The sequence below is a fragment of the Oncorhynchus mykiss genome, chromosome 5 (genome assembly GCF_057628025.1).
Source record: "Oncorhynchus mykiss isolate SJ-2025 chromosome 5, ASM5762802v1, whole genome shotgun sequence".
NCBI lineage: Eukaryota > Metazoa > Chordata > Actinopteri > Salmoniformes > Salmonidae > Oncorhynchus > Oncorhynchus mykiss.
The window spans coordinates 7073701-7087716 of NC_143026.1; the positions used below are offsets into that span (position 1 = coordinate 7073701).

Sequence of the window (14016 nt, forward strand, 5' to 3'; positions counted from 1 at the left end):
CTTCAAAGCACTTTGGCATAGATTCTTAAAGTATCTGGAACTCTATTGGAGGGATGTGACGCCATGTGATGGTGGAAAACGCTGTCTCAGGCCCCACTCCAAAATCTCTCATAAGTGTTCAAATTGGGGTTGCGATCTGAAGATTGAGACGGCCATGGCATATGATTTACATCGTTTTCATGCTCATCAAACCATTCAATGACCCCTCGTGCCCTGTGGATGGGGGGGGGGGCATTGTCATCCTGGAAGAGAACACTCCCATCAGGATAGAAATGTGTATTTATTGGCATTTACCTTGGCCTCTAAGGGGTTGAGTGGAGCTCAACCATGCCAGGAAAATGCACTCCACACCACAACAGAGTCGCCAGAAAACCATTTACTCAAGTGTTTCTATTATTTTGGCAGTTATCTGTATTTATTACCAACAAAAGTATTCCTGTAAGCATTAGGCCCCAAAAAGTGGGGCGGAAATATGAGTATTTAAAGGTTTCCATGTGGACTACTTGAGGAGTACTCATACCTGGCACAATGAGGGGACAGCTTCAAGAGCACATTTCTCAATACTACAAGTCATGTTAGGATGACAGTTATCCAGCTCCTCCATCTTTGAGCAGTATATCTCTATTTGATCCAGAGAGGAGATCTGAAAATGTGTTTTTAACATAATCAAAACATCTCCACTGGACACAAATAATAATAATAATAAGAGTTAAAATCAATGCTCTTTTGTAGCAGTTCCACACCTGTTTAAGTTTGCCCTCTAAATCCGTACAGAAGGTTTGTCTCCATTTCTTGGTGAAATCCACATTGGCAAAACTGAGAGAGATGATGCTATTCCACATCTGTGAATCATAACCAATAAGGAGAGCATGTGGTTAACAAATTAATGTACAATAATACTTTTTAAATGTAATTTAAAAAACTGCCATGCGACAGCATACGGCATTAACGAATCTGACATTAACTTATTAATACAGTAACTATTTATTTAATGATATATGTATTTAGCATGTATGATTACATTATGAAACTGATGTATGACCCCTTTCTAATGTCTTATAAGAGAAATCCTGACTAAATAGCAGCTGTTTTATTATAAGACAATATTAAAAAGGCTCATACATGCATACAATTGTTTTGTCATACCCGTGGTAGATGGTCTGATATACCACGGCTGACAGCCAATCAGCATTCAGGGCTCAAACCACCCAGTTTATTATATATATATATATTTTAATGATATTATTACATGCGATGGGACACAGCTGCACGCAAGTGAACTGTTACCGCATTAGCAATGTAGCTTCTTATTAAAAAATGCTTTGGCCCATAATCTGTGCAATTAAAAAGTTGAGTAATTCTCTCACCTTGATCTCTGAGGTATCGCGCAACTTGTCTTTGAAGGTCGTACTGATCCAGGATCTGACGATGTCGATTGACTCAGACAGCAGCCTCAGATTATTTGAACGGATAGTGTCTCCTCCCTCATCACATGTCTTAAAAAATAAAATAAAACGTTTTCAAATTTACATTAAAAAAATAAAGTCATATTCAAATTTACATTAAAAAAATAAAGTCATATTCAAAATTACATTAAAAAAATAAAGTCATATTCAAAATTACATTAAAAAATAAAGTCATATTCAAAATTACATTAAAAAAAATGAAAAAAATGGAACCGTTTTAATCTTAAATCACACACATCTCTCTGAAAACGATTGCATGACTCGTGTAATCGTTTGAGGTATCACAGATCTCAGGTTAGGATTTTACTCTTAGGAAACACAGAACCCACAAGGATTAGTTCAAAACAAGTAAATCATATCCATTTGTTTAAAAAAAATACAAAAGTGATAAGAAAACGTGATTAAGATTTCGAGATTTGATTGATTTGTATACAAGCCACCAATAAATTTGACAACCAGGTTTCATGAACTCCGCCCCCCCATGGTTCTAGAACATGTCAAACAAAATCTATTACTCTATAGTCTACATAAGGTTTTATTTATTTTTTATTTTACCTTTATTTAACTAGGCAAGTCCGTTAAGAACAAATTCTTATTTTCAATGACGGCCTACAGGGGAACAGTGGGTTAACTGCCTGTTCAGGGGCAGAACGACAGATTTGTACCTTGTCAGCTCGGGGGTTTGAACTTGAAACCTTCCGGTTACTAGTCCAACGCTCTAACCACTAGGCTACCCTGTAATTATTGTTTGGCAGTAGCAAATCTTAATGGCTGTGTCCGAAATCTGTCTTGCCTACTACAGTACATACTTTACTGTTCGGTAAAAAACGAATGCAGTAAGCAACACATATCAACAACACTGGCATCCTGAGAATTCCTCAGCTAATGCAGAACTGTGTTGATTCCCACCATTCATACATGTCTGGGTACAGCGCGTCCCCTTATCTCATTATTTGATTATCAGCGGTTGTTTAAACATGTGAATCTGGAAAGACCATCGTCTTTTTAAAAGTGTGCAGCGAATTCTACTAGATGAAAAGCCCGAAATGAATAGGACATCCTGGCATTTAAAGCATACAAAACTTTGTTTTCGCATACCTAAAATGCATACCTTAGAACACTAGTGTGAGTATTCGTACATGGCCATAGTCTACATCCCATTAAGTCTAATACTAGGAACACACAATGTGATTTTTAAGAGACTGGTGCCAATGGTTTAGGTTTAAAGACACTGGTTCCATTACCTCAGAGAGTCAAGACTGCTGAGAATATATCCTATGATTTATTTATGCAATAAGCTCCCGAGGGGGTGAAAATTACAGTATCTAGAGTTTACAAAATGGTACAATAGAGATAAATAATTATACACAACAAAGAATGACATCTGCCCACATGATCAAATTGATGTTGGGGTACTGTGTAGAGGCTGATCTGTCCTTCAGGGACCTTCCTTGAAAGTCAATATATATATAAAAAAAATCCTTCCTTCTACCCCTCCCTTAAGCTCTCCCCTCCCCGTAATCAGAAACATTCCCTTTAAGTGAGATTTTTTTTTTTTAACCATTCCTCTCCCTTACTGAACGGGTTGTCCTGTCTGAACTAGTTTCATTTGGCTTTGTAATACAAAATAATTAATGAGGTCGACACGTCTGGTTAGCAAATATCACTGAATTTGTTCAGGAAATGTGTCATGTGTAAGGGCTGTTGTTATGCACGATGCAGCACGGAGTGCCTGGACACAGCCCTTAGCCGTGATATATTAGCCATGTATCACAAACCCCCGAGGTGCCTTATTGCTATTATAAACTGGTTACCAATGTAAATTAGAGCACTACGAATGTTTTGTCATACCCGTGGGTATAGGGTCTGATATACCACGACTGTCAGCCAATCAGCATTCAGGACTGGAACCCCCCAGTTTATAATATATTTTTGATGATATTATTACATCCGGAGTAATGCAGCCATGTAACATAACATGGGACACTGGCTGACATTAGGTTAGTCGATCTAGCTGGTCTGTCAGATTATAATAGAGACAGTGGATCTAGCTGGTCTGTCATAATATAATAGAGACAATGGATCCAGTTGGCGTGTCATAATATAATAGAGACAGTGGATCTAGCTGGTCTGTCATAATATAATAGAGACAATGGATCCAGTTGGCCTGTCATAATATAATAGAGACAGTGGATCTAGCTGGTCTGTCATAATATAATAGAGACAATGGATCCAGTTGGTCTGTCATAATATAATAGAGACAGTGGATCTAGCTGGTCTGTCATAATATAATAGAGACAGTAGATCTAGCTGGTCTGTCATAATATAATAGAGACAGTAGATCTAGCTGGTCTGTCAGATTATAATAGAGACAGTAGATCTAGCTGGTCTGTCAGATTATAATAGAGACAGTAGATCTAGCTGGTCTGTCATAATATAATAGAGACAGTAGATCTAGCTGGTCTGTCATATTATAATAGAGACATAGAGACAGTAGATCTAGCTGGTCTGTCATATTATAATAGAGACAGTAGATCTAGCTGGTCTGTCATATTATAATAGAGACAGTAGATCTAGCTGGTCTGTCATAATATAATAGAGACATAGAGAAAGTAGATCTAGCTGGTCTGTCATAATATAATAGAGACATAGAGACAGTAGATCGAGCTGGTTTGTCATAATATAATAGAGACATAGAGACAGTAGATCTAGCTGGTCTGACATAATATAATAGAGACAGTAGATCTAGCTGGTCTGTCATAATATAATAGAGACAGTGGATCTAGCTGGTCTGTCATAATATAAGAGACAGTGGATCTAGCTGGTCTGTCATAATATAATAGAGACAGTGGATCTAGCTGGTCTGTCATAATATAATAGAGACAGTGGATCTAGCTGGTCTGTCATAATATAATAGAGACAGTGGATCTAGCTGGTCTGTCATAATATAATAGAGACAGTAGATCTAGCTGGTCTGTCATAATATAATAGAGACATAGAGACAGTAGATCTAGCTGGTCTGTCATATTATAATAGAGACAGTAGATCTAGCTGGTCTGTCATAATATAATAGAGACAATGGATCCAGTTGGTCTGTCATAATATAATAGAGACAGTGGATCTAGCTGGTCTGTCATATTATAATAGAGACAGTAGATCTAGCTGGTCTGTCATAATATAATAGAGACAGTGGATCTAGCTGGTCTGTCAGAATATAATAGAGACAGTAGATCTAGCTGGTCTGTCATAATATAATAGAGACATTAGGTTAGTCGATCTAGCTGGTCTGTCAGATTATAATAGAGACAGTGGATCTAGCTGGTCTGTCATAATATAATAGAGACAATGGATCCAGTTGGCCTGTCATAATATAATAGAGACAGTGGATCTAGCTGGTCTGTCATAATATAGAGACAATGGATCCAGTTGGCCTGTCATAATATAATAGAGACAGTGGATCTAGCTGGTCTGTCATAATATAATAGAGACAATGGATCCAGTTGGTCTGTCATAATATAATAGAGACAGTGGATCTAGCTGGTCTGTCATAATATAATAGAGACAGTAGATCTAGCTGGTCTGTCATAATATAATAGAGACAGTAGATCTAGCTGGTCTGTCAGATTATAATAGAGACAGTAGATCTAGCTGGTCTGTCATAATATAATAGAGACAGTAGATCTAGCTGGTCTGTCATATTATAATAGAGACATAGAGACAGTAGATCTAGCTGGTCTGTCATATTATAATAGAGACAGTAGATCTAGCTGGTCTGTCATATTATAATAGAGACAGTAGATCTAGCTGGTCTGTCATAATATAATAGAGACATAGAGACAGTAGATCTAGCTGGTCTGTCATAATATAATAGAGACATAGAGACAGTAGATCGAGCTGGTTTGTCATAATATAATAGAGACATAGAGACAGTAGATCTAGCTGGTCTGACATAATATAATAGAGACAGTAGATCTAGCTGGTCTGTCATAATATAATAGAGACAGTGGATCTAGCTGGTCTGTCATAATATAATAGAGACAGTGGATCTAGCTGGTCTGTCATAATATAATAGAGACAGTGGATCTAGCTGGTCTGTCATAATATAATAGAGACAGTGGATCTAGCTGGTCTGTCATAATATAATAGAGACAGTGGATCTAGCTGGTCTGTCATAATATAATAGAGACAGTAGATCTAGCTGGTCTGTCATAATATAATAGAGACATAGAGACAGTAGATCTAGCTGGTCTGTCATATTATAATAGAGACAGTAGATCTAGCTGGTCTGTCATAATATAATAGAGACAATGGATCCAGTTGGTCTGTCATAATATAATAGAGACAGTGGATCTAGCTGGTCTGTCATATTATAATAGAGACAGTAGATCTAGCTGGTCTGTCATAATATAATAGAGACAGTGGATCTAGCTGGTCTGTCATAATATAATAGAGACAGTAGATCTAGCTGGTCTGTCATAATATAATAGAGACATAGAGACAGTAGATCTAGCTGGTCTGTCATATTATAATAGAGACAGTAGATCTAGCTGGTCTGTCATAATATAATAGAGACAATGGATCCAGTTGGTCTGTCATAATATAATAGAGACAGTGGATCTAGCTGGTCTGTCATAATATAATAGAGACAGTATATCTAGCTGGTCTGTCAGATTATAATAGAGACAGTAGATCTAGCTGGTCTGTCAGATTATAATAGAGACAGTAGATCTAGCTGGTCTGTCAGATTATAATAGAGACAGTAGATCTAGCTGGTCTGTCATAATATAATAGAGACAGTAGATCTAGCTGGTCTGTCATATTATAATAGAGACATAGAGACAGTAGATCTAGCTGGTCTGTCATATTATAATAGAGACAGTAGATCTAGCTGGTCTGTCATAATATAATAGAGACATAGAGACAGTAGATCTAGCTGGTCTGTCATAATATAATAGAGACATAGAGACAGTAGATCTAGCTGGTCTGTCATAATATAATAGAGACATAGAGACAGTAGATGTAGCTGGTCTGACATAATATAATAGAGACAGTAGATCTAGCTGGTCTGTCATAATATAATAGAGACCGTGGATCTAGCTGGTCTGTCATAATATAATAGAGACAGTGGATCTAGCTGGTCTGTCATAATATAATAGAGACAGTGGATCTAGCTGGTCTGTCATAATATAATAGAGACAGTGGATCTAGCTGGTCTGTCATAATATAATAGAGACAGTGGATCTAGCTGGTCTGTCATAATATAATAGAGACAGTAGATCTAGCTGGTCTGTCATAATATAATAGAGACATAGAGACAGTAGATCTAGCTGGTCTGTCATATTATAATAGAGACATAGAGACAGTAGATCTAGCTGGTCTGACATAATATAATAGAGACAGTAGATCTAGCTGGTCTGTCATAATATAATAGAGATATAGAGACAGTAGATCTAGCTGGTCTGACATAATATAATAGAGACAGTAGATCTAGCTGGTCTGTCAGATTATAATAGAGACAGTAGATCTAGCTGGTCTGTCATAATATAATAGAGACAGTGGATCTAGCTGGTCTGACATAATATAATAGAGACAGTATATCTAGCTGGTCTGTCATATTATAATAGAGACAGTAGATCTAGCTGGTCTGTCATAATATAATAGAGACAGTAGATCTAGCTGGTCTGTCATAATATAATAGAGACATAGAGACAGTAGATCTAGCTGGTCTGACATAATATAATAGAGACAGTAGATCTAGCTGGTCTGACATAATATAATAGAGACAGTAGATCTAGCTGGTCTGACATAAAATAATAGAGACAGTAGATCTAGCTGGTCTGTCATAATATAATAGAGACAGTGGATCTAGCTGGTCTGTCATAATATAATAGAGACAGTAGATCTAGCTGGTCTGTCAGATTATAATAGAGACAGTAGATCTAGCTGGTCTGTCAGATTATAATAGAGACAGTAGATCTAGCTGGTCTGTCATAATATAATAGAGACAGTAGATCTAGCTGGTCTGTCATAATATAATAGAGACAGTAGATCTAGCTGGTCTGACATAATATAATAGAGACAGTATATCTAGCTGGTCTGTCATATTATAATAGAGACAGTAGATCTAGCTGGTCTGTCATAATATAATAGAGACAGTGGATCTAGCTGGTCTGTTATAATATAATAGAGACAGTGGATCTAGCTGGTCTGTCATAATATAATAGAGACAGTGGATCTAGCTGGTCTGTCATAATATAATAGAGACAGTGGATCTAGCTGGTCTGTCATAATATAATAGAGACAGTAGATCTAGCTGGTCTGTCATAATATAATAGAGACATAGAGACAGTAGATCTAGCTGGTCTGACATAATATAATAGAGACAGTAGATCTAGCTGGTCTGACATAATGTAATAGAGACAGTAGATCTAGCTGGTCTGTCATAATATAATAGAGACAGAGACAGTAGATCTAGCTGGTCTGACATAATATAATAGAGACAGTGGATCTAGCTGGTCTGTCATAATATAATAGAGACAGTGGATCTAGCTGGTCTGTCATAATATAATAGAGACAGTGGATCTAGCTGGTCTGTCATAATATAATAGAGACAGTGGATCTAGCTGGTCTGTCATAATATAATAGAGACAGTAGATCTAGCTGGTCTGTCATAATATAATAGAGACATAGAGACAGTAGATCTAGCTGGTCTGTCATATTATAATAGAGACATAGAGACAGTAGATCTAGCTGGTCTGACATAATATAATAGAGACAGTAGATCTAGCTGGTCTGTCATAATATAATAGAGATATAGAGACAGTAGATCTAGCTGGTCTGACATAATATAATAGAGACAGTAGATCTAGCTGGTCTGTCAGATTATAATAGAGACAGTAGATCTAGCTGGTCTGTCATAATATAATAGAGACAGTGGATCTAGCTGGTCTGACATAATATAATAGAGACAGTATATCTAGCTGGTCTGTCATATTATAATAGAGACAGTAGATCTAGCTGGTCTGTCATAATATAATAGAGACAGTAGATCTAGCTGGTCTGTCATAATATAATAGAGACATAGAGACAGTAGATCTAGCTGGTCTGACATAATATAATAGAGACAGTAGATCTAGCTGGTCTGACATAATATAATAGAGACAGTAGATCTAGCTGGTCTGACATAAAATAATAGAGACAGTAGATCTAGCTGGTCTGTCATAATATAATAGAGACAGTGGATCTAGCTGGTCTGTCATAATATAATAGAGACAGTAGATCTAGCTGGTCTGTCAGATTATAATAGAGACAGTAGATCTAGCTGGTCTGTCAGATTATAATAGAGACAGTAGATCTAGCTGGTCTGTCATAATATAATAGAGACAGTAGATCTAGCTGGTCTGTCATAATATAATAGAGACAGTAGATCTAGCTGGTCTGACATAATATAATAGAGACAGTATATCTAGCTGGTCTGTCATATTATAATAGAGACAGTAGATCTAGCTGGTCTGTCATAATATAATAGAGACAGTGGATCTAGCTGGTCTGTTATAATATAATAGAGACAGTGGATCTAGCTGGTCTGTCATAATATAATAGAGACAGTAGATCTAGCTGGTCTGTCATAATATAATAGAGACAGTAGATCTAGCTGGTCTGTCATAATATAATAGAGACAGTAGATCTAGCTGGTCTGTCATAATATAATAGAGACAGTGGATCTAGCTGGTCTGACATAATATAATAGAGACAGTATATCTAGCTGGTCTGTCATATTATAATAGAGACAGTAGATCTAGCTGGTCTGTCATAATATAATAGAGACAGTAGATCTAGCTGGTCTGTCATAATATAATAGAGACAGTAGATCTAGCTGGTCTGACATAATATAATAGAGACAGTAGATCTAGCTGGTCTGTCATAATATAATAGAGACATAGAGACAGTAGATCTAGCTGGTCTGTCATAATATAATAGAGACAGTAGATCTAGCTGGTCTGTCATAATATAATAGAGACAGTGGATCTAGCTGGTCTGTCATAATATAATAGAGACAGTAGATCTAGCTGGTCTGTCATAATATAATAGAGACAGTAGATCCAGCTGGTCTGTCATAATATAATAGAGACAGTAGATCTAGCTGGTCTGTCATAATATAATAGAGACAATTCAACAAGTGAATTGTTCAAAATCATTCTAATACCGGACAGTATATTGCCAGCATTGTTTAATATATTGTTGTTGTGAAAGAGAACGGTCAGGTCGTCAAGGTTGTTTTTGTCACAGAGAATGTGTTCTCCATAACCTTCCCGATTAAATAATGGTAACAGTAAATATCATTTCTACATACCTTGGACTGGGAAAAGTTTGATACTGAGGCTAACAAGCTCACGCAGTCTACAGGGATGGCTGTGAATTTTGAGGATCGACCTCCATTGCATATCTTCTTAAGCAGTTCCACTGTTGTTGCCAAGCACTCACTCCCATAACCATCATTGAAACAACTGCAAAAAAACAAAACAAAAAAAAGGTGACAGTTGACAGTTGAAAACTACACAACTGTCAATATTGAAACAAACCCATTAGACAAGTATGTCAAATCACCTGTATTTTTGCTCTTTAAGATGGTTTTGAACTCACCCCGTTGTTGCTGGTGGATACGCTCACAGGAGCCTTCACAGTAAAAACAAGAAGCATGTCCAGGAGCTCAACTTCGACAATGGAGCTGTATTCTACCAGATCCTCTACGGTCAGTAGACACATCCAGGAACGGCTCGCTAGTCTGTCCATCTCCACTAAATGTCCATTGGCTTTAATGAGATTCAACATTGTTCTACAAATGGAGGAGTTAAGGGTTATTAGCAACGTCCGCCCCCCACAAAAAAAAAAATGTAAGAGGACTAAACTAAGCTAAATAAAGGATTCACTTTTTATCTGGTGATATAGTCACCAGAGTTGGGGCTAATTCCATTTCAATTCAGTGAATTCACTAGGCCTAAACAGATTCTAATTAAACATTTTCCTCAATGGTTTTCTATGAGACAAAACCTTTAAATGAGAATTTCAGTTTACAGACTGAATTCGACGAATTGAAATGGAACAGACCCCGATAGTCACAAATATTGGCCTACGTGAAATGGGAGAGAAATATGGTACCTGCTGTCGTTGCTGTTCTGTGAAGTCTTGGTCACTTTTTGCAGACCTGCCCAAGTATTTTGCAGACCTGACCAAGTCTTGCAACTTGGTGTGATTGTGACAGGGATTGGTTCAAAGGGTTTGGAGGAACCTTTGAGGAGATGGAGCATGGGAATCACTAGAATCCCCTCCTCCTTCGCAATGTCTATCAGTTTCTCCAACAGGTCTGGCAATCTGTTTAGGAGAGAGGTAATGTCACCAACAGCTCTGGCAATATGTTTAGGAGAGAGGTAATGTCACCAACAGGTCTGGCAATCTGTTTAGGAGAGAGGTAATGTCACCAACAGCTCTGGCAATCTGTTTAGGAGAGAGGTAATGTAACCAACAGCTCTGGCAATCTGTTTAGGAGAGAGGTAATGTCACCAACAGCTCTGGCAATCTGTTTAGGAGAGAGGTAATGTCACCAACAGCTCTGGCAATCTGTTTAGGAGAGAGGTAATGTCACCAACAGCTCTGGCAATCTGTTTAGGAGAGAGGTAATGTCACCAACAGCTCTGGCAATCTGTTTAGGAGAGAGGTAATGTCAACTCCAAATTGGAGTTGATGACAGGGCAAAGACCGTCAATAATCTACACAATTTGAGACAACGGCCAGCAATATTAAGCAACAGGGAACAATGGGGATCGTTGATTGGTCAGTGAGTGGTCAAGCCCCTCATCACACCTACAACTTATTTATTAATCAAAAACCTTTTCATGCCACCGGCAGCTATTCTCACTGTGAAAATAACTCAAATATTTCTGACACTCCTGGACCTGAATCGCTAACCCCAGTATCAAAGGGAAAATTTAAAAATAAAACACTACCGGTCAAAAGTTTGGAGTCACTTAGAAATTACCTTATTGTTGAAAGAAAAGTTAAAAAAAAATATTGTCCCATAAAACAACATTAAATTGATCAGAAATACAGTGTAGACATTGTTAATGCTGTAAATGGATATTGTAGTTGGAAACTGCTGATTTTTAATGGAATATCTACGTAGGCGTACAGAGGCCCATTATTAGCAACCAACAAGTTGGCCAAACAAACAATTGTCTTCCAACAAGACAATGATCCAAAACATAAAGCAAAATCTACAATGGAATGGTTCAAAAATAAACATATCCAGGTGTTAGAATGGCCAAGTCAAAGTCCAGACCTGAATCCAATCAAGAATCTGTGGAAAGAACTGAAAACTGCTGTTCACAAATGCTCTCCATCCAACCTCACTGAGCTCGAGCTGTTTTGCAAGGAGGAATGGGAAAAAAATTCAGTCTTTCAATGTGCAAAACTGATAGACATACCCCAAGCGACTTACAGCTGTAATCGCAGCAAAAGGTGGCGCTACAAAGTATTAACTTAAGGGGGCTGAATAATTTTGCACGCCCAATTTTTCCGTTTTTGATTTGTTAAAAAAGTTTGAAATATCCAATAAATGTCGTTCCACTTCATGATTGTGTCCCACTTGTTGTTGATTCTTCACAAAAAAATACACTTTTATATCTTTATGTTTGAAGCCTGAAATGTGGCAGAAAACTGTTGTTCTGATTAAAGAAGCAATAAAACTGTCCTTCTCTAGACTAGTTGAGTATCTGGAGCATCAGCATTTGTGGGTTCGATTACAGGCTCAAAATGGCCAAGAACAAAGACCTTTCTGCTGAAACTCGGCAGTCTATTCTTGTTCTGAGAAATGAAGGCTATTCCATGCGAGAAATTGCCAAGAAACTGAAGATCTCGTACAACGCTGTGTACTACTCCCTTCACAGAACAGCGCAAACTGTCTCTAACCAGAATAGAAAGAGGAGTGGGAGGCCCCGGTGCACAACTGAGCAAGAGGACAAGTAGAGTACAGTAGAGTGTCTAGTTTGAGAAACAGACGCCTGACAAGTCCTCAACTGGCAGCTTCATTAAACAGTACCCGCAAAACACCGGTCTCAATGTCAACAGTGAAGAGGCGACTCCGGGATGCTGGCCACCATTTGCGCACAGATTAATAGATCATGCTGCTATTTAGCAGTAGACTGAACTAAGCTGTGAGAGACGAGCAAGACAAATGGTTTCGGTTCCTTTTAGAAACAGTGTTGAGACCGTGAGCATTCTCAATAACACCTTACCACGGCCCAACCGCAGTTTCTCACTTCCATAGTCATTTGACTGTACATTAGGGTCACCAAACAGTGCTTCCTCACGGCTATTGGTTGTCACACCACCCAAAGGGGGAGGGGGGGGGGGGGGTTGTATTCTTCGAATTAAAGCTATGCATCTGTTGTGTAAATGTAAACCGTTCCAGAAATGCAATTCTTATAATAAAATAAGTTGTGTGAAGAATCTAGTCTCTCTTCCTTCCTTTCCTCTACACTACTTAAACAGCAATGCGTCAGGTGTCTTTTTTAAAATCCTGGCCATGCATTAGCCTATCCATAAAAGTTTTTTTTAAATTGGTCTACTCAAGATAAATATTTTGGAGGCTTTTGCCATTATGCTTTTGCATTATACACAATTCACACGAGTCTAACAACTCACTTAATTTCCCTTGTTCAAATAGCCAGCGCCATTTCCAAAGAGTGCCTCCTCCAAAATGATACAGTCCTAGAAATTCCAAATCAAACCGTGGATAGGTTATATCTTGCTTATTGAGAACGTGCTTCACACATACAATTAACAGAATCCTAGTATTTGTGTGATTTGTAAAGCCTATACTCGTTCAAACCAGTTAGAACAATGTTGACTGCTGCCAATACTGAAAACATATTTAGAAAATATATTTTACCGTTGCTATTATTGGTTTCAATAGCCTATGCTATTGTTGGTTTCAATAGCCTATGCTATTGCTATTATTTGTTTCAATAGCCTATGCTATTATTGGTTTCAATAGCCTATGCTATTGTTGGTTTCAATAGCCTATGCTATTGCTATTATTTGTTTCAATAGCCTATGCTATTATTGGTTTCAATAGCCTATGCTATTGTTGGTTTCAATAGCCTATGCTACTGCTATTATTGGTTTCAATAGCCTATGCTATTATTGGTTTCAATAGCCTATGCTATTATTGGTTTCAATAGCCTATGCTATTATTGGTTTCAATAGCCTATGCTATTGCTATTATTTGTTTCAATAGCCTATGCTATTATTGGTTTCAATAGCCTATGCTATTTAACAAACACTATTGTAAAAACGGCAACCTTATCTTAGAGCTCCCTTCTGGTTACTTTAGTAAGGAAGCTTATGCCGCGTTCACATCATGTCGGGAACTCGGGACCTCAAGAGTTAAAATCAATGTAAATGATTTGCATCGAGCTTCCTAGTAAGAAACTCAGTAATTTACGAGTTTCCGACATGAGGCAAACATGGCAATAGTCTCCTTTTCTTTAAG

The 14016-nt window shown here is 37.6% G+C and overlaps 1 protein-coding gene across 1 annotated transcript in view; it reads right to left on the minus strand.

Moving 5' to 3' along the window:
- The window catches only part of LOC110524942 (E3 ubiquitin-protein ligase rnf213-alpha), a 58498-nt gene extending 48196 nt beyond the window's left edge, over positions 1 to 10302 (minus strand). The window contains exons 1-5 of the mRNA XM_090233641.1: positions 10074 to 10302; positions 9820 to 9973; positions 1368 to 1496; positions 744 to 842; positions 521 to 643 (exon numbers count right to left, since the gene is read on the minus strand). Coding sequence (XP_090089767.1) covers positions 521 to 643; positions 744 to 842 — 222 coding nt within the window. The 5' untranslated portion in view covers positions 1368 to 1496; positions 9820 to 9973; positions 10074 to 10302. The remainder of the gene's footprint in view (positions 1 to 520; positions 644 to 743; positions 843 to 1367; positions 1497 to 9819; positions 9974 to 10073) is intronic.
- Positions 10303 to 14016: the final 3714 nt, after the last annotated feature.